The 20,818-nt window shown below is 45.9% G+C and overlaps 1 protein-coding gene across 2 annotated transcripts in view; it reads right to left on the bottom strand.

Annotated features, from left to right (window-relative positions):
* traf3ip2a (TRAF3 interacting protein 2a) overlaps window positions 1-20,818 on the bottom strand; it is a 96,969-nt gene that overhangs the window by 14,504 nt on the left and 61,647 nt on the right. For both annotated transcript variants that reach the window (XM_078212341.1, XM_078212342.1), the window contains 3 exons: window positions 18,977-19,045; window positions 16,317-16,433; window positions 919-993 (listed from right to left, as the gene is read on the bottom strand). In XM_078212341.1, coding sequence (XP_078068467.1) covers window positions 919-993; window positions 16,317-16,433; window positions 18,977-19,045 — 261 coding nt within the window. The remainder of the gene's footprint in view (window positions 1-918; window positions 994-16,316; window positions 16,434-18,976; window positions 19,046-20,818) is intronic.

Genomic DNA, 20,818 nt, shown 5'->3' with positions numbered 1-20,818 from the left:
CAGACTTTTGAATGGACCTACCTTGCATTAAGTTGATCTTTCTCTACACCCTAGCTAGGACTGCAACACTATATTCTGCACTCTCTCCTTTCCTTCTCCCCTATGTACTCTATGAATAGTATGTTTTGTCTGTACAGCGCAAGAAACAATACTTTTCACTGCTTCCCAATACATATGGGCAGCATGGTGGCATAGTGGTTAACACTGCTGCCTCACAGCGCCAGGGACCCAAGTTCAATTCCCAGCTTGGGTCACTGTCTGTGTGAAGTTTGCACATTCTCCCCGTGTCTGCGTGGGTTTCCTCCAGGTGCTCCGGTTTCCTCCCACACTCCAAAGATGTGTGGGTTAGGTTGATTGGCCATGCTAAATTGCCACTTAGTGTCAGGGGGACTAGCAGGGTAAATACGTGGGGTTATAGGGCACAGGGCCTGGGTGGGGGTTGTGGTCGGTGCAGACTTGATGGGCCGAATAGCCTCCTCCTGCACTGTCGGGATTCCATGTGACAATAATAAATCAAATCAAATCAGCAGACACTAGCTGTCTAACAAGTTCCCCCACAGATCATTGACTGTAGTTCCGCATTTTGTGACATCTGCAAACCTTGAAACCACTCCCTATACACGCAAGTCTAGCTCATTAATGCATCTTAAGAAAAGCAGTGGCCCTAGTCTCTAGTCCCAGGGAACCCCACGGTTCAGCTGAGAAGCAACTGCTCACCACTACTCTCTGATTCCTGTCACTTTGCTAACTTTGTGTCCTTGTTGCAACTTTCCCTTTTATTCCATTCCGTTCCACCCCAAGATAGGTTCCCCTGGCTGTGAGTGGACATATATCTAAAGCTGTGCATTGGAATTCACAGGCAACTATCCCCATGAGCAACAACTTGTAGAGCGTGGTGAAAAAACTGGCTTGACTTACCTTTGTAGCATTTGCGAAAAGTACGGGTATAAACCGAAAGTTCATGCTTGCTTGTTGTATAAACTCAATTTGCATCTGAAAGAAGAAAAAAAAGTCAACCGTTTTGTTCCCAAAAACACCCAGCAAGCATTGCAGCGCAGTGTGCCGTGGACCAGTACAGCAGACTTTGATGTTATCCTCAGTCAATATTAAGACACAGAACTTCTTCCAGATGGCAAAGGACCAGGACATGAAAGGCAGGAAATCTGGCAACAGCACCATGCTTCTAACTGGATCTGATTGAGAAGCAATGATCGTGGAGAGCTCGCTTTGCAAAGGACGCTGTCACTGGGTTATGGCATATTTTTCGAGCTGCTTTACAGTCTGACTCCAACAATGGCACTGCCATCAATAGCCGTTACGGCAAATGCCATTCTTATTTACAATGCCATGGAGAAATGGACGGCTGCCACTTTGCTCATAGATCAAATTGTCGATGGATACTCAAGCTAGCTGTGTTTACATTATTCTCTACATGGAGCAATCCTTCAAACCATATACTTCCAAACCATAAGACATAGGAGCAGAATTAGGCCACTCGGCCCATTGAGTCTGCTCCGTCATTCAATCATGGCTGATATTTTTCTCATCCCCTGGCTATAGGGGAGGTCACAGTAAGAGTTTTAACAACACCAGATTAACAGGGGAGGTCCCAGAGGATTGGAGAATAGCCAATGTTGTTCCTTTGTTTACGAAGGGTAGCAAGAATAATCCAGGTAATTACAGGCCGGTGAGCCTTACATCAGTGGTAGGGAAATTATTGGAGAGGATTCTTCGTGACAGGATTTATTCCCACTTGGAAATAAGTGGACGTATTAGTGAGAGGCAACATGGTTTTGTGAAGGGGAGGTCTTGTCTCACGAACTTGATTGAGTTTTTCGAGGAAGTGACGAAGATGATTGATGAGGGTAGGGCAGTGGATGTTGTCTACATGGACTTCACTAAGGCCTCTGACAAGGTCCCTCATGGCAGACTGGTGCAGAAGGTGAAGTCGCATGGGATCAGAGGTGAGCTGGCAAGGTGGATACAAAACTGGCTCGGTCAAAGAAGACAGAGGGTAGCAGTGGAAGGTTGCATTTCTGAATGGAGGGCTGTAACAAGTGGTGTTCCTCAGGGATCAGTGCTGGGACCTTTGCTGTTTGTAATATATATAAATGATTTGGAGGACAGTGTAACTGGATTGATTAGTAAGTTTGCGGACGACATAAAGGTTGGTGGATTTGCGGATAGCGATGAGGACCATCAGAGGATACAGCAGGATATAGATCAGTTGGCGACTTGGGCGGAGAGATGGCAGATGGAGTTTAATCTGGACAAATGTGAGGTAGTGCATTTTGGAAGGTCTAACCCAGATAGGAAATATACAGTAAATGGCAGAACCCTTAGGAGTATTGATAGGCAAAGGGATCTGGGTGTACTGGTATACAGGTCACTGAAAGTGGCAATGCAGGTGGAGAAGGTAGTCAAGAAGGCATGAATAGAATAGAATAGAATAGAAACCCTACAGTACAGAAAGAGGCCATTCGGCTCATCGAGTCTGCACCGTCCACAATCCCACCCAGGCCCTACCCCCATATCCCTACATATTTACCCGCTAATCCCTCTAACCTACACATCTCAGGACACTAAGGGAAATTTTAGCATGGCCAATCAACCTAACCCGCACATCTTTGGACTGTGGGAGGAAACCCACGCAGACACGAGGGGAATGTGCAAACTCCACACAGGCAGTGACCCAAGCCGGGAATCGAACCCAGGTTCCCTGGAGCTGTGAAGCAGCAGTGCTAACCACTGTGCTACCGTGCTGCCCACTGCATACGGCATGCTTGCCTTCATCGGCCGAGGTATTGAGTTTAAAAATTGGCAAGTCATGTTACAGGTTTATAGAACCTTAGTGAGGCCACACTTGGAATATAGTGTTCAATTCTGGTCGCCACACTACCAGAAGGATGTGGAGGCTTTGGAGAGGGTACAAAAAAGATTTACCAGGATGTTGCCTGGTATGGAGGGCATTAGCTATGAGGAGAGGCTGGAGAAACTTGGTTTGTTCTCACTGGAGCGACGGAGGTTGAGGGGAGACCTGATAGAAATCTACAAGATTATGAGGGGCATGGACAGAGTGGATAGTCAGAAGCTTTTTCCCAGGGTGGAAGAGTCAATTACTAGGGGGTATAGGTTTAAGGTGCGAGGGGCAAGTTTTAAAAGAGATGTACGAGGCAGATATTTTACACAGAGAATAGTGGGTGCCTGGAACTCGTTGCCAGGGGAGGTAGTGGAAGCGGATACGGTAGTGACTTTTAAAGGGCATCTTGACAAGTACATGAATGAGATGGGAATAGAGGGATATGGTCCCCGGAAGCGTAGGGGGTTTTAGTTAAGTCGGGCAGCATGGTCGGTGCAGGTTTGGAGGGTCGAAGGGCCTGTTCTTGTGCTGTAATTTTCTTTGTTCTTTGTTCTTTATTCTCCTGCCTTTTCCCCATAACCCCTGATCCCCTTATTAATCAAGAACCTATCTATCTCTGTCTTAAAGACATTCAATGACCTGGCCTCCACAGCCTTCTGCAGGAAAGAGTTCCACAGATTCACCACTCTCTGGCTGAAGAAATTCCTCCTCATCTCTGTTTTAAAGGATTGTCCCTTTAGTCTGAGGTTGTGCCCTCTGGTTGTAGTTTTTCCTACTGGTGGAAACATCCTCTCCGCGTCCACTCTATCCAGGCCTCGCAGTATCCTGTAAGTTTCAATAAGATCCCCCCTCATCCTTCTAAACGCATGACCTCTACCTATCACAGGAGTGAGGCTCCAACAACACTCAACAAGCTCGACTCCATTCAAAACTACTCGCATTTTAAGGACAAGCTGCCTTTTAGGCGAGCTTGCTGAGAAAGGCGAAATGAAGTACACATTTCACTGTCGACGACAGGAAGGCATTCCAGCACTAATATTCTCATTAACATCTGTTACCAAATATTAACCATATTAAAGAAACTTTTTTCCAATTTACAGCAATCAACTTGGCAATTGAAAAAAACACACATCTGATGTTCAGCCAACATGTTCCACAGCATTTCAGTTAAAATGGACGACCTGGCACAGTGGTTAGTGCTGCTGCCTCACAGCGCCAGGGACCCAGGTTCGATTCCTGACTTGGGCCACTGTAGGTGTGGAGTCTGCATGTTCTCCCTGTGTCTGGGTGGGTTTCCTCCACCTGTTCTGGTTTCCTCCCACAGTCCAAAAGATGTGCTGTTTACGTGCATTGGCCATGCTAAATTCTCCCTCAGTGTACCCGAACAGGCACCGGAATGCAGAGACTGTTTTCCCACAGTAACTTCATTCAGCCTTATTTGTGACTAATAAATAAACTTTAAAGCAGTCATTTAAATATAAGCAGCCCGCTTGACTGGCACCACATCCACAAACATCCACTCTCTCCACCACTGACTAACAGTGGCAGCGGTGTCCACCATCTACACAGTTCACTGCAGTAATTCACCAAGGTTTATTAGGCAGCACCTTCCAAACCCATGACCGCTACCACTTAGAAGGACAAGAGCAGCAGGCATATGGGAACACCACCACTTGGAGGTCCCGCTCCGAGTCTCTCACCATCCTGACTTGGAAATATATCGCTGTTCCTTCACTGTCGCTGGGTCAAAATCCTGAAACTCCCTCCCTAACAGCACAGTGGGTGTACTTGCATCACAGAGACTGTGCCCATAGAGTTTCACAGCACAAAAAGAGGCCCTTCGGCCCACTGTGATATAGTTCCAAGTCAGGATTGGATGTGACTTGGAGGAGAACTTACAGTTTGTGGTATGACTGCTGATGGGACTGAATCAATGTAATCAACGGCTTCCTTGGTTTGCAGTTGAGGGCATTTTTAAAAAAATGTTTACTTACCCTTAAAGTTACAAAGCCAATGCTCAGAGTGGAGCGGGCGGACCCAAACCCATTCCTCACTCGCTCCAAAAACCAAATTCAAAATCAATCATCCAATTCATGATGCCCACAAGAGAGACAACAAGATCCAGGCTGACAAGATGAGGCATTGCACCCAATCTTGGGCTTGATCTGACGGTTGATCTTAGTCAAAAGACCGAGAAACTGTTTCACAATTGAAGTCATAAACATAACTAAAGCTAGATTCTTCATCAAGTAAATAGCATCCTGATAAGCTCATTGCAAAGGGAAGCAGCAAATGCAGAGGGCCTTCAAAGTGCTACTTACTGCAAGCCTGCTGTACAGTTGTTACGATGTAGAGCATCATGTGATCAGGAGAACATTCAGGAGATGAAGTGGGCACATTAGCTTACATTCATCTACAATCCCAAAAAAGTTTCAATTGCTCTTCCACTGTTTAAACTGGGTTGCAAATTGAGAATGAAACTCATAAGGGTTTGGAGAAAATTCTATACTGACTTGGTGTCTAACCCAAGGTGGGATGGCACGGTGGCACAGTGGTTAGCACTGCTGCCTCACAGCGCCAGGGATCTGGGTTCGATTCCCAGCTTGGGTCACTTCCTGTCTGGAGTTTGCACATTCTCCCTATGTCTGCGTGGGTTTCCTCCGGGTGCTCCGGTTTCCTCTCACAACCCAAAGATGTTCAGGTTAGGTTGATTGGCCATGCTAAATTGTCACTTAGTGTCAGGGGGACTTGCAGGGTAAATACGTGGGGTTACGGGCTAGGTGAGATTGTGGTCAGTGCAGACATGATGGGCCAAATGGGCTCCTTCTGCACTGTAGGGATTCTATTGCCTGCTGCACAGACAGTGACGCAGTTTGGTGGATGCAAGACAACTGATGCTGTGTTGCCTATTAATGGGCAGCTAATGGGTAGGGAGGCATTCGTGTGAAGCCTCTGAGTGAGCAAGGTGGGGGACTACAGTGATCTTGGAGCATGCTGTCAGGATCACTTTTAAAATTTAGTTATTACTTATTAATCACAAGTAGTCTTACATTAACACTGCAATGAAGTTACTGTGAAATTCCCCTAGTCACCACACTCCGGTGCCTGTTCAGGTCAATGCACCTCAGCACGTCTTTCAGACTGTGGGAGGAAACTGGAGCACCCGGAGGAAACCCACGCAGACATGAGAACGTGCAGACTCCACACAGACAGTGACCCAAGCCGGGAATCGAACCCGGGTCCCTGGCGCTGTGAGGCAGCAGTGCTAACCACTGCGCCACCGTGCCGCCCCGAAGCCTCTGGGATTGCGCTGTGAGGCTGATCAACAGGATACAATTTGCGATAACAATATTGCTGATCCAGAGTCTAGTTTTCCAGCCACAAAGAGGGAGATTTTAATGAATTTAAAAGATGCCAAAGGAATCTTACGGATATCAGTGGTTCATCGCGGTTTTTCGCACCGTTTGGAGCATTTTTCTTAAATGATCTGGAGAGCTCAGAATAATCAAAAAACGATGGTTGGTGGATTTGCGGATAGCGATGAGGACCTTCAGAGGATACAGCAGGATATAGATCAGTTGGAGACTTGGGTGGAGAGATGGCAGATGGAGTTTAATCCGGACAAATGTGAGGTAATGCATTTTGGAATGTCTGACACAGATGGGAAATATCAGAGGGATCTGGGTGTACAGGTACACAGGTCACTGAAAATGGCAATGCAGGTGGAGAAGGTAGTCAAGAAGGCATACAGCATGCTTACCTTCATCAGCTGGGGCATTGAGTTTAAAAATTGGCAAGTCATGTTGCTGCTTTATAGAACCTTGGTTAGGCCGCACTTGGAATATAGTGTTCAATTCTGGTAGCCACACTACCAGAAGGATGTGGAGGCTTTGGAGAGGACACAGAAAAGATTTACCCGGATGTTGCCTGGTATGGAGGGCATTAGCTATGAGGAGAAGTTGGAAAAAGTTGTTTTTTTCTCACTGGAACGATGGAGGTTGAGGGGAGACCTGATAGAAGTCTACAAGATTATGAGAGGCATGGACACAGTGGATAGTCATAAGTTTTTTCCCAGGGTGGAAGAGTCAATTACTCGGGGGCATTGGTTTAAGATGCGAGGGGTAAGGAGATGTACGAGGCAAGTTTTTTTTACACAGAGGGTGGTGGCTGCAGGGGGAGGTAGAGGAAGCAGATACGATAATGATTTTTCAGGGGCGTCTGGACAAATACATGAATAGGATGGGAATAGAGGGATATGGTCCCCGGAAGGGTAGGGGTTTTTAGTTCAGTCGGGCAGCATGGTCCGGGCAGGCTTGGAGGGCCGAAGGGCCTGCTTCTGTGCTGTAATTTTCTTTGTTCTTAATCCCAGCATCAGGAGGCTCACGGTAAACCACCTTTACAATTTCTTTCCATAATCTGTTCAGTGTCTCATACAATCCACATGGAGCTGATGGAAGCTACTGGAGTACTTGATTCTAAATGTTGGATATTATCCAGAATGTATATTCCAGTTTCAAAATCAGCATAAAACTAGTTCCCTCTAAAATGAGCGAAGCAAAGTTGTCCTTCCTACTCAATGTCTTCACCACCAATGTGTTGGGTGAAACATTTATCCTGCCACACCAGGAGAACCCTTGTTCAGGATATCAGTTTATGCTATGGGCTCAATGGAGGTCGAGCTGTGCAGGAACAAGTGACACAGAAGAAATGTGCACAGCAAGAACAAAGAAATATCCTGAAAAGGCAAACCTATTTGAAGCTTGAAACAAAGAAAGTTCCTGTTTTACTATTTGTTCACAGCCCTGTGTCTAATGAGGCCTGTAGGCAGGTAATTAAATACAAGATGAAGCAATGGGGAGGCTAATGAACCAATCTCTCCTCTCTTCCCTCAGTAGTAAACTGTAATTGAGTGTCTATTCCCACAGGTTTTGGGAAGGCTGCCAGTTCAAGTCCTGTTCCATTCTGGATTAGCTGATGCCATTACATGGAGTAGAAGTGACTTCCTACTGCAGGCAGAGAAGGTTAAATTAATTATCCAGGGCTTCAGTTCCCGAAAGGTGCCCAGCATTCCCTGTCAAAGGGATGGAGGGATGGGGTTTAAAAACAGGGAGGTTACGATGCAGCTGGTGAGGCCACACCTGGAGTACTGTGCACAGTTCTGGTCGCCTTACTTGAGAAAGGCTATAATGGGGTGGCACAGTGGTTAGCACTGCTGCTCACAGCACCAGGGACCTGGGTTCGATTCTCGGCTTGGGTCACTGTCTGTGTGGAGTTTGCATGTTCTCCCCATGTCTGCGTGGGTTTCCTCCAGGTGCTCTGGTTTCCTCCCACAGTCTGAAAGACGTGCTGGTTAGGTGGATTGACCCGAACAGGCGCCGGAGTGTGGCGACTAGGGGAATTCACAATAACTTTATTGCAATGTTAATGTAAGCCTTACTTGTGACTAATAAACTTTACATTTTACTTTACTTTGGCACTGGAGAGGGTGCAGAGGAGATTCACTAGGTTGACTCCGGAGTTGAGAGGGTTGGCTTATGAGGAGAGACTGAGTAGACTGGGGCTATACTCATTGGAATTCAGAAGAATGAGGAGAGATCTTATAGAAACCAATAAGATAATGAAGTGAATAGATAAGATAGAAGCAGGGAAGTTGTTTTCACTGGCGGGTGAAACTAGGACTAGGGGGTATGGCCTCAAAATAAGGGGGAGCAGATTTAGAACTGAGTTGAGGAGGAACCTCTTCACACAAAAGGTTGTGAATCTGTGGAATTCCCTGCCCAGTGAAGCAGTTGAGGCTACCTCACTGAATGTTTTTAAGGCAAGGATAGATACATTTTTGAACAGTAAAGGAATTAAGGATTATGGTGAGCGGGTGGGTAAGTGGAGCTGAGTCCATGAAAAGATCAGCCATGATCTTATTGAATGGCGGAGCAGGCTCAAAGGGCCAGATGGCCTACTCCTGCTCCTAGTTCTTATGTAAGATCAGCATTGATGTCCAAAGATGTGCGGGTTAGGTTGATTGGCCAGGTTAAAAAAAATTGCCCCTTAGAGTCCTGGGATGCGTAGGTTAGAGGGATTAGCGGGTAAATATGTGGGAGTAGGGCCTGGGTGGGATTGTGGTCGGTGCGGACTCGATGGGCCGAATGGCCTCCGTCTGCACTGTAGGGTTTCTATGTTCTATGTACAGAGGGATCTTGGGGTTCAAGACCGTAGCTCCCTAAAAGTGGCCACACAAGTAGATAGGGTGGTAAAGAAGGCATATGGCATGCTTGCCTTTATTGGTCGGGGCATTGAGTACAAGAGTCAGGATGTCATGTTACAGCTTTATAAAACTTTGGTTAGGCCGCACTCAGAGTCTGACGAAGGGTGATCTAGACTGGAAACATTGGCTCTATTCTATCTCCACGGATGCTGTCAGATCTGCTGAGATTTTCCAGTATTTTTCTGTTTTTGTTTCAGATTCCAGCATCTGCAGTATTTTGCGTTTATCTTTAGAGTTTTGCGTTCAATTCTGGTTGCCACATTACAGGAAGGATGTGGAGGCTTTGGAGAGGGTGCAGAAGAGGTTTACCAGAATGCTGCCTGGATTGGAGGGTATGAGCTATAAGGAGAGGCTCGACAAACTAATGTTGTTTTCTCTGGAGCGGCGGAGGCTGAGGGGAGACCTGATAGAAGTTTATAAAATTATGAGAGGCATAGATAGGGTTGACAGTCAGAATCTTTTTCCCAGAGTTGAAATGTCTAATACTAGGGGGCATCCACTTAAGGTGAGAGGGGGAAAGTTCAAAGGAGACGTGAGGGGCAAGTTTTTTTTACACAGAGAGTGGTAGGTGTCTAGAACGCGCTGCCAGGGGTGGTGGTGCAGGCAGATATGATAGGGGTATTTAAGGAGCTTTTAGATAAGCACGTGAATATGCAAGGAATAGAGGGATATGGACCAAGAGCAGGCAGAAGGGATTCCTAAGCAAGGGAAAATGAAGCAAGGAGTAAGGAGGGCTAAAAGGGGTCATGAAAAAGCATTGGCCAACAGGATTAAGGAAAGTCCCAAGGCTTTTTATAGATATATAAAGAGGAAGAAGGTAGCCAGGGAGAGGGTTGGCCCACTCAAAGACAAGGGAGGGAATTTATGCATGGAGCTAGAGGAAATGGGCAAGCTTTAAATGAGTACTTTGCGTCAGTATTCGCCAAAGGGAAGGACTTGGTGGATGATGAGTCTGGGAAAGGATGTGTGGATAGTTTGAGTCATGTTGAGATCAAAAAGGAGGAGGTATTGGGGTTCTTGAGAAACATTAAGGTCGACAAGTCCCCAGGGCTTGATGGGATATACCCCAGAATACTGAGAGAGGCAAGGGAGGAAATTGCTGCGGCCTTGAGAGAAATCTTTGTATCCTCACTGGCTGCGCAGAGTCGCGGAGCAGAAACTGATAGCCAGGTTCCGCACACACAAGGACGGCCTCAACCGGGATATTGGGTTTATGTCACACTATTTCACATAAATATTTCTGCTTTTTTCCTCCTGAGTCTTTATCATGCGATCCTAGAATCAGAATTTATGTCACACTATTTGTAACTCCCACAGTTGCGTGGACCTGCAGAGTTTCACTGGCTGTCTTGTCTGGAGACAATACACATCTTTTTAGCCTGTCTTGATGCTCTCTCCACTCCCATTGTTTTGTTTCTTAAAGACTGGATTAGTTGTAAGTATTCGCATTCCAACCATTATTCATGTAAATTGAGTCTGTGTCTTATAAGTTCTGTTTGTGAACAGAATTCCCACTCACCTGAAGAAGGGGCTCAGAGCCTCGAAAGCTTGTGTGGCTTTTGCTACCAAATAAACCTGTTGGACTTTAACCTGGTGTTGTTAAACTTCTTACAGGGGAGGTCCCAGAGGATTGGAGAATAGCCAATGTTGTTCCTTTGCTTAAGAAGGGTAGCAAGAATAATCCAGTTAATTACAGGCTGGGGAGCCTTACACCAGTGGTAGGGAAATTATTGGAGAGGATTCTTCGTGACAGGATTTATTCCCACTTGGAAATAAGTGGACGTATTAGTGAGAGGCAACATGGTTTTGTGAAGGGGAGGTCGTGTCTCACGAATTTGATTGAGTTTTTCAAGGAAGTGACAAAGATGATTGATGAGGGTAGGGCAGTGGATGTTGTCTACATGGACTTCAGTAAGGCCTTTGACAAGGTCCCTCATGGCAGACTGATGCAGAAGGTGAAGTCGCATGGGATCAGAGGTGAGCTGGCAAGGTGGATACAGAACTGGCTCGGTCAATTGACTCTCCTGATGAAGAAGCAGCGCTTCGAATGCTAGTGGCTTTTGCTACCAAATAAACCTGTTGGACTTTAACCTGGTGTTGTGAGACTTCTTACTGTGTTTACCCCAGTCCAACGCCGACATCTCCACGTCATCAGTCAAAGAAGACAGAGGGTAGCAGTGGAAGGGTGCGTTTCTGAATGGAGGGCTGTGACTAGTGGCGTTCCTCAGGGATCAGTGCTGGGACCTTTGCTGTTTGTAATATATATAAATGATTTGGAGGAAAATGTAACTGGATTGATTAGTAAGTTTGCGGATGGCACAAAGGTTGGTGGATTTGCAGATAGCGATGTGGACCATCAGAGGATACAGCAGGATATAGATCAATTGGAGACTTGGGCAGAGAGGTGGCAGATGGAGTTTAATCTGGACAAATGGTGAGGTAATGCATTTTGGAAGGTCTAATACAAATAGGAAATATACAGTAAATGGCAGAACCCTTAAGAGTATTGACAGGCAAAGAGACCTGGGTGTACAGGTACACAGGTAATTGAAAGTGGCAATGCAGGTGGAGAAGGTAGTCAAGAAGACATACAGCATGCTTGCCTTCATCGACCTGGGCATTGAGTTTAAAAATTGGCAAGTCATGTTGCTGCTTTATAGAACCTTAGTGAGGCCGCACTTGGAATATAGTGTTCAATTCTGGTCGCCACACTACCAGAAGGATGTGGAGGCTTTGGTGAGGGTACAGAAAAGATTTACCAGGATGTTGCCTGGTATGGAGGGCATCAGCTATGAGGAGAGGTTGGAGAAACTTGATTTGTTCTCACTGGAACGACGGAGGTTGAGGGGTGACCTGATAGAAGTCTACAAGATTATGAGAGGCATGGACAGAGTGGATGGTCAGAAGCTTTTTCCCAGGATGGAAGAGTCAATTACTAGGGGGCACAGGTTTAAGGTGCGAGGGGCAAGGTTTAAAGGAGATGTACGAAGCAGATTTTCTACACAGTCGGTGGTGGGTGCCTGGATCTCGTTGCCGGGGGAGGTAGTGGAAGCGGATACGATAGTGAGTTTTAAGGAGGGTTTTGACAAATACATGAATAGGATGGGAATAGAGGGATATGGTCTGCGGAAGGATAGGGGGTTTTATTTAAGTCTGGCAGCATGGTCGGTGCAGGCTTGGAGGGCCGAAGGGCCTGTTCCTGCGCTGTAATTTTCTTTGTTCTTTGTTTAATTTGGCGTCGTGTTCAGCACAACATAGTGGGCTGCAGGGCCTGTTCCTGTGCTGTACTGTTCTATGTAGTCTCAGGATTACTGCCTGTGCCACGGGAAGGTGAGGGCAGGAATGGAGTGAGGTGGAAGATGAATGTGTGGCTGAGGGACTGGTGCAGGGGGCAGGGATTCAGGTTCCTGGACCATTGGGACCTCTTTAGGGGCAGGGGTGATCTGTATACAAAAAACGGGTGGAACTTGAATCACAGGGGGACCAATATCCTGGCCGGTAGGTTGGCTAAGGCTACTGGGGAGAATTTAAACTAGATAGGTTGGCGGGAGGGGAGCTAGAAGAGTTGACTAGGATCAAGGAACTAATTGATGGGGGGGGAGGATACAGGGGTAAGGGGAATTACAAAATTAATGGTAGAGGAGAGGGTGCAAGTGAATGAAGGCGGTAATTTAGATAAGGGAGTAGAGGGAGAGGGTGTTCGCGACTCATCAAAGCGGGTCCAGATAAAAGCTGGAATAAGGACACTTTGCCTGAATGCACGAAGCATTCGGAACAAGGTAAATGAGTTGATGGTGCAAATCAGCACAAGTGGGTACGATCTAGTGGCCATTACAGAAACGTGGCTGAAAGGTGACCAGGACTGGGAGATGAATATCCAGGGGTATCAGGCGTTTAGGAAGAATAGACAGGAAGGAAAAGGTGGTGGGGTCGCGCTATTAATAAGAGATAATATCAGGGTAGTACTGAGGGATGACATAGGCTCTGAGGAACAAAACGTGGAATCATTATGGGTAGAGATGAGGAATAGTAGAGGGAGAAAGACACTAGTAGGTGTGGTATATAGGCCCCCAAATAATAATGTTGAGGTAGGGAGGGCTGTAAACAAGCAGATAAGGGATGCGTGTAAAAACGGAACGGCAATAATCATGGGGGACTTCAACATGCACATTGACTGGCAGACTCAAGTCGGTAAGGATGGAATGGAGGAAGAGTTCTTAGAATGCTGTCGGGATGGTTTCCTTGAACAGCATGTTACGGAACCGACGAGGGAACGAGCTATTTTGGATCTGGTATTGTGTAACGAGGTAGGTAGAATTAAGGATCTTATTGTGAAGGACCCTCTTGGGTCTAGTGACCACAATATGGTCGAATTTCTGATTCAGATGGAAGAGGAGAAAGTTTGGTCCCAAACCAGTGTCCTCTGTTTGAACAGAGGGAAATATGATAGGATGAGGGATGAATTGGCTAAGGTAGACTGGGAGAGCAGGCTGGCAGGTAGGATAGCTGAGGAACAGTGGAGGATTTTTAAGGAGATCCTTTTCAGTTCTCAGCAAAAATATATTCCAGTAAAAAACAAGGATTGTAAGAAAAGGGAGAACCAGCCGTGGATAACGAAGGAAATAAAGGAGAGTATTAAAATAAAAACAGCTGCGTACAGAGTGGCCAAAAATAGTGGAGAAACAAGTGATTGGGAAAAATTTAAGAAACAACAAAGAGAGACTAAGAAAGCCATAAAGAAAGGAAGGATAGACTATGAAGCTAGGCTAGCAATTAATATAAAAAATGATAGTAAAAGTTTTTATAAATATAGGGGGAAGTTAATAGTGGGAAATGAGGATATGGCTGAGTCTTTAAATAAGTTTTTTGTGTCGGTCTTCACGGTGGAGGACACAAATAGTTTGCCAAATATTAACGATAGAGGGTTGGCAGCAGGAGAAATACTTAATACAATTAATGTTACCAGAGAGGCAGTGCTGGGTAGACTAATGGGACTGAAGGTGGACAAGTCCCCGGGTCTGGATGGAATGCATCCCAGGGTATTGAAAGAAATGTCAGAGGTAATAGTGGATGCGTTAGTGATTATTTATCAAAACTCGTTGCATTCTGGGGTAGTGCCGGTTGATTGGAAAACGGCTAATGTTACGCCGCTGTTTAAAAAAGGAAGGAGACAAAAGGCGGGTAACTATAGGCCGGTCAGCTTAATGTCTGTAGTAGGGAAAATGCTGGAATCCATTATTAAAGAGGAGATAGCAGGGCATCTGGATAGAAATGGTTCGATCAATCAGACGCAGCATGGATTCATGAGGGGAAAGTCGTGCTTGACGAACATGTTGGATTTTTATGAAGATGTGACTAGGGCGGTTGATGGAGGAGAACCGGTGGATGCGGTGTTTTTGGATTTCCAAAAGGCGTTTGATAAGGTGCCCCATAAAAGGCTGCTGAAGAAGATTAGGGCACACGGAGTTGGGGGTAGTGTGTTAAAGTGGATTGGGGACTGGCTATCCGACAGGAAGCAAAGAGTCGGAATAAATGGGTGTTTTTCCGGTTGGAGGAAGGTAACTAGTGGCGTGCCGCAGGGATCGGTACTCGGGCCGCAACTATTTACCATTTATATAGATGATCTGGAGGAGGGGACGGAGTGTAGGGTAACGAAGTTTGCAGACGACACAAAGATAAGTGGAAAAGTGAATCGTGTGGAGGACGGAGAAGATCTGCAGAGAGATTTGGACAGGCTGAGTGAGTGGGCGAGGATATGGCAAATGGAGTATAACGTTGATAAATGCAAGGTTATACACTTTGGAGGAAATAATAACAAATGGGATTACTATCTCAATGGAAACAAATTAAAACATGCTACCGTGCAAAGGGACCTGGGGGTCCTTGTGCATGAGACGCAAAAGCCCAGTCTGCAGGTACAACAGGTGATCAAGAAGGCAAATAGGATGTTGGCCTATATCGCGAGGGGGATAGAATATAAAAGCAGGGATGTCTTGATGCACCTGTACAGGGCATTGGTGAGGCCGCAGCTGGAATACTGTGTGCAGTATTGGTCCCCTTATATGAGGAAGGATATATTGGCATTGGAGGGAGTGCAGAGAAGGTTCACCAGGTTGATACCGGAGATGAGGGGTTTGGATTATGAGGAGAGGCTGAGGAGATTGGGTTTGTACTCGTTGGGAGTTTAGAAGGATGAGGGGGGATCTTATGGAGACTTATAAGATAATGCGGGGGCTGGATAGGGTGGAGGCGGAGAGATTCTTTCCACTTAGTAAGGAAGTTAAAACTAGAGGACACAGCCTCAAAATAAAGGGGAGTCGGTTTAAGACAGAGTTGAGGAGGAACTTCTTCTCCCAGAGGATGGTGAATCTCTGGAATTCTCTGCCCACTGAGGTGGTGGAGGCTACCTCGCTGGATATGTTTAAATCACGGATGGATGGATTCCTGATCGGTAAGGGAATTAAGGGTTATGGGGATCAGGCGGGTAAGTGGTACTGATCCACGTCAGATCAGCCATGATCTTATTGAATGGCGGGGCAGGCTCGAGGGGCTAGATGGCCTACTCCTGCTCCTATTTCTTTCTTTCTTGCTTATGTTCTAATCCCTGTGTAACACTATCCTACAGGATTCACCAGGGATACAATCCCTGTGGGACACCCAGAGGAACAACACATATGAAGCCATAGCATGACAGTAGTCACCAGAGGAATAGGAGACACAGAACCACACTGTGACAGGAGACACTGCCATCAGGAAAAGGAAGACCATTAAAAAGAGAATGGTGGAATTAGCTGCACGTCAAAATCTTTGGGTGGAATTTTACCGGCACATGTGTCCGAAGTTCATACGATCCCACCCCAGGCCAACGGAGAATACCGTTCTCTGAGCCTCGCCCCCGGAATCGGGGCGGGTGTTCCGGTCAAATTCCGGCCCTTGTCTTTCCTGCTTTGCCAAATTAGTCATTTGTTCGCTGTACCCGAGGTCTGAGGTCTAGATCTCAGGTCAGAGGATGTGGATGACTGTACTGTGGGCTTTCTTTATGGACTGTATTACCACGCATGATCCTAACCAAAGGCCACTGATTTCAGGGGAATCTATTAGAGATCTCAGTAAAATTGGGACAGTTTAAGAGTAGATTTTTAACAATTAGTAAAACAGTAGATTGTACGCCACGGTCAGAGTCCATTTGCTCACCATTCTGTGGATGTATTTAGTGTGCAAACTGTGTTCATCTTTAAGCTGCTCCGATTTCGTCCCCTCGATATCCTGTTTGTACTTCGGACTAATCGCTATCACAATCATCACTTCCCTCTGTAAGCAAAAAGACCAGAACCATGACTCTTCTGTCATCATCCTATGGCTGTATCCGTTAACAAGGTTATTCGAAGAAGAAAGGGCATTCCATCAGCTATCACAATTTGGATATATTTTATTTCAGAAAGGCTGCTCCCCCATTGCAATTTTCACATCTTTACTTTGAACAGTAAAACAATGAGTGATTGCTGCGATTGAGAATGAAGCTATAAGATTATCGAGATGTACAGAAGGAGCAACCCAAACTGATGATGGGCATCATTGTGACTTTTTATTGTGAATCATTTTGTTGACCAAGCTGTCGATAAAATATGAATATTGAGTAGTTGTCAGACTTGGCTTTGTGGAATTACTCTTGTCTCAGAGTTATAATGGGCCCATTACAGAGACTTGAACACATAATCTAGGCAGGTCAAAATATCAGAATCCTGCAGTGGATAACTCACCTCCTGACTTCCCAAAGCCTGTCCACCATCTACAAGTACAAGTCAGGAGTGTGACGGAATACTCTCCACTTGCCTGGATGGGTGCAGCTCCAACAACACTCAAGAAGCTCGACACCATCCAAGATGAAGCAGCCCGCTTGATTGCTACCTCACCCACAAACATTCACTCCCTCCACCACCCATGTACTATGGCAGCCGTGTACACCATCCACAAGATGCACTGCAGGAGTTCACCAAGGCTTCTTAGACAGCACCTTCCAAACCCTCGGCCACGATCCACCTAGAAGGACAAGAGTAGCAGATACCTGGGAACACCACCACCTGGAGGTTCCCCTCCAAACCACTCACCGTCCTGACTTGGAAATATATCGCCGTTTCTTCATTGTCACTGGGTCCAAATCCTGGAATTCCCACTGTGGGTGCAGCTACACTGGATTACAGCGGCTCAAGAAGGGAGCTCACCAGGAAGTAGCACACTCAGTATATTCCACATGGATGGACCTTGAATGTATGCAGTGATATTAATGTAAAAATGTTTGTTCTAAAACTTCCTGTCCCTGCTAATTTAACTGAGGTGTTAATTTGTTGTGGAATTGTACCTCAGTAAGGAGGTACCTTTAGTAGGAGAAAATATATGAGCACTCTATTCTGCACCCCCTCCTGTCCTTAACACTATATTCTGCACCCTCTCCTATGTACTCTATGAATGGTATGCTTTGTCTGTATAGTGCGCAAGAAACAATACTTTCAACTGTATTCCAATAAACGTGGCAATAATAAATCGAAGAAAAAGAAAATGTTAATTAAACTCCTCCCCGGATAAAACAGATTATGAGCAGGTAATCTACATAAACATATTTATACAAAAAAGCCCCAGTAGCATGGTGGCACACTGGTTAGCACTGTTGCATCACAGTGCCAAGTACCTGGGTTCAATTCCAGCCTCGGGTCACTGTCTGTGTGGAGTTTGCATTTTCTCCGTGTCTGCGTGGGTTTCCTCCGGGTGCTCCGATTTCCTCCCGCAGTCTGAAGATGTACGGATTAGGTGGATTGGCCATGATAAATTGACCCTAGTGTCAGGGGATTAGCAGGGTAAATATGAGGGGTTACGGGAAGAGGGTCTGGGTGGGATTGTGGTCGGTACAGACTCGATGGGCCGAATGGCCTGCATCTACACTGTAGAGATCCTATGATTCTATTCTAGTTTCTGGGGATAGGAATCTATCAGGATCTCACTGAATCCACCAGCCAGGTAGATCACTATACACTGCTCCAACTTTACACCCAACTGTTTCATTGCTGATTTACAACAGGTTACAATGCTGTTAAATCTCAACCCGGGAGAGGCCTGTTATAAACGAGTAACCGGAGCTGTGCCTGCTGACTTGCCGGGCAACCATTCCTGGGTCTTGTTGCTTTAATTCCTTTGATTTACAACTTGATTCTGGCAGATTCTAGTCCAAATGGTTACAAATCAAACTGCTATTTCCTGCAAACTCCCCCACCCCCCTGCTGACTGAAGACTTTTGTTAATCTGAAAGGTTTCCGGAGGAAGCAGGAAAAATCCAATAAACCTTCAGCGAAAATCGCAACGCATTCATACTGCGTTCTAATTTGGATCAGTGTCGCCCGAATTTGGATGACGGTCAAAGTTCCAAGCTAATACCAACTTACTGTCACCTATACAACAGGCGGTTTATTTTATTCTATTTATTTTATTTGTATCACAAGTAGTCTTTCATTAACGCTGCAAGTTAAGTAAAGTTTATTTATTATTGTCACAAGTTGGCTTACATTCACACTACAATGAAGTTACTGTGAAAATCCCCTAGTTGCCACACTCCGGCGCCCGTTGGGGTACACTGAGGGAGAATTTAGCATGGCCAATGTAACTCATCAGCACGTCTTTCAGACTGTGGGAGGAAACCAGAGCACCTGGAGGAAGCCCACACAGACACGGGGAGAACGTGCAGACTCCGCACAGACAGTGACCGAAGCTGAGAGACAGCAGTGCTAAACACTGTGCCACCATGCTGCCCATACACCTTTCAGATTGAGCATTCCAATAAGGGGCCAATGTATTTCTGTACTTACATTAGTCAGGTAGCCCTCCATCCACTTGATAATGTCAATACCACGGACTGAGTCTTCAAAAATGTCAATCTGTGGAACAACAGGAACTGGGATTAATAATTTAAACGTGACATTTATACAAGTTGACAATATGAGTTTGCCCTCGTATGGGTGCCCCCCACCCAGAGAATCTGTCAATTAAAGGGTGGATATGGGGCTTTCAAATTATGAATTGGAGGGTAATAATGTCAACAAATACAGCTGGTCAATGGAGGAGCAACTGGTACCATGTAGTGAAGGGACAAGGCTTTGAACCCATTAAAGATCTCTACGCACACTCCAAATGTGGATGTCAGGTTTTCTTTTATTTTTTTTAATGCTCCGTTTCAAAATGTTCATGAAATGAAGGTTTTTATTATCTTTGTGGGAATCATAGAAATCTATAGCTTAGAAAAGGGGACTTCCGGCCCTCGTGTGTCTGTGTGTGTGTGTGTCTGTGTCTGCGTGTGTGTGTGTGTGTGGCTGGCCTAACCCTTACACTCCCCATACTCAGATACATGTCCATATCCCTTCTCAAAGACAGAAGTAGCTTCCACCACCTTTTGAAATTGTGCACTCTAGATAACGCTACGTTCTGCATTCTCTCCTTTCCTTCTCCATGAACGGTATGCTTTGTTTGTAAAGCGCGCAAGATACAATATTTTTCACTATATGCTAATACATGTGACAATAATAAATCAAATCAAATCAAATCACCCGAGTTAAAAGTCTCCTCATCTCCCCTCTACATCCTTCTGCACTGACTCTATATCAGGACGGCACAATGGTTAGCACTGCTGCCTCACAGTTCCAGGGACCCAGGTTCAATTCTGGCCTTTGGCGACTGTGTGGAGTTTGTACCTTCTCCCCGTGCCTGTGTGGGCTTTCTGTGGCTGCTCCGGTTTCCTCCCACAGCCCAAAGAGTTGCAGGTTTAGGGGGATTAGCCACGGAAACGCACGGGGTTATGGCGATAGGGTGGGGAGGTGGACCTGGGTTAGGTGCTCCTCGGAGAGTCAATGGGCCAAATGGCCTCCTTGTGTACAAGGGATCCTATGATTCTATCTCTATGACCCCTGGTTAATGACCCACTAGAGGTTCTAGTTTTTCTATCTTAACAAAATCTTTCACCATCTTGAAAACCTCTCTTAACTATCCCTGTTTAAACAAGGACATTCTGAACTTTTCTAATCTCTCTGTATAACTGAACTGCCCCCAACAACATCCTGGTGATCCATCTCCACAACCTTTGTTCATCTTTGCCCACAATATTCATCTGAAGTCTAACCAGACGGGGAGATCTTGAGCCCACGTTTGCAATCTGCAGGAATGGCGGGCGGAGGTTCAAGATTTGGCAAAACCCTGAAAATCACGGATCTCACCGGCAAAAACATGACTTCTGATTTTTGCCACTCCTTGCCTGTGATGTAATTAGATGATTTACATTCATCTTAATATATTTACATTTCATTAACCCCCCCCCCCCGCCATATATATATATTGTGGGGAGGTGATGGCCTAGTGGTATTATCACTAGACTACTAACCCAGAAACTCAGCTAATGTCCTGGGGACCTGGGTTCGAATCCCGCCATGGCAGGTGGTGGAATTTGAATTCAATAAAAAAACATCTGGAATTAAGAATCTACTGATGACCATGAAACTACTGTCGATTGTTGGAAAAACCCATCTAGTTCACTAATATCCTTTAGGGAAGGAAATCTGCCGTCCTTACTTGGTCTGGCCCACATGTAACTCCAGAGCCACAGCAATGTGGTTGACTCTCAACTGCCCTTCAAGGGCAGTTGGATGGGCAATAAATGCTGG

This window comes from Mustelus asterias, chromosome 5 (assembly GCF_964213995.1).
Source record: "Mustelus asterias chromosome 5, sMusAst1.hap1.1, whole genome shotgun sequence".
In the NCBI taxonomy this organism is placed as follows: domain Eukaryota; kingdom Metazoa; phylum Chordata; class Chondrichthyes; order Carcharhiniformes; family Triakidae; genus Mustelus; species Mustelus asterias.
The sequence above is the reverse complement of the archived record's forward strand: the minus strand, read 5'-3'. Positions and strand labels throughout refer to the sequence as shown.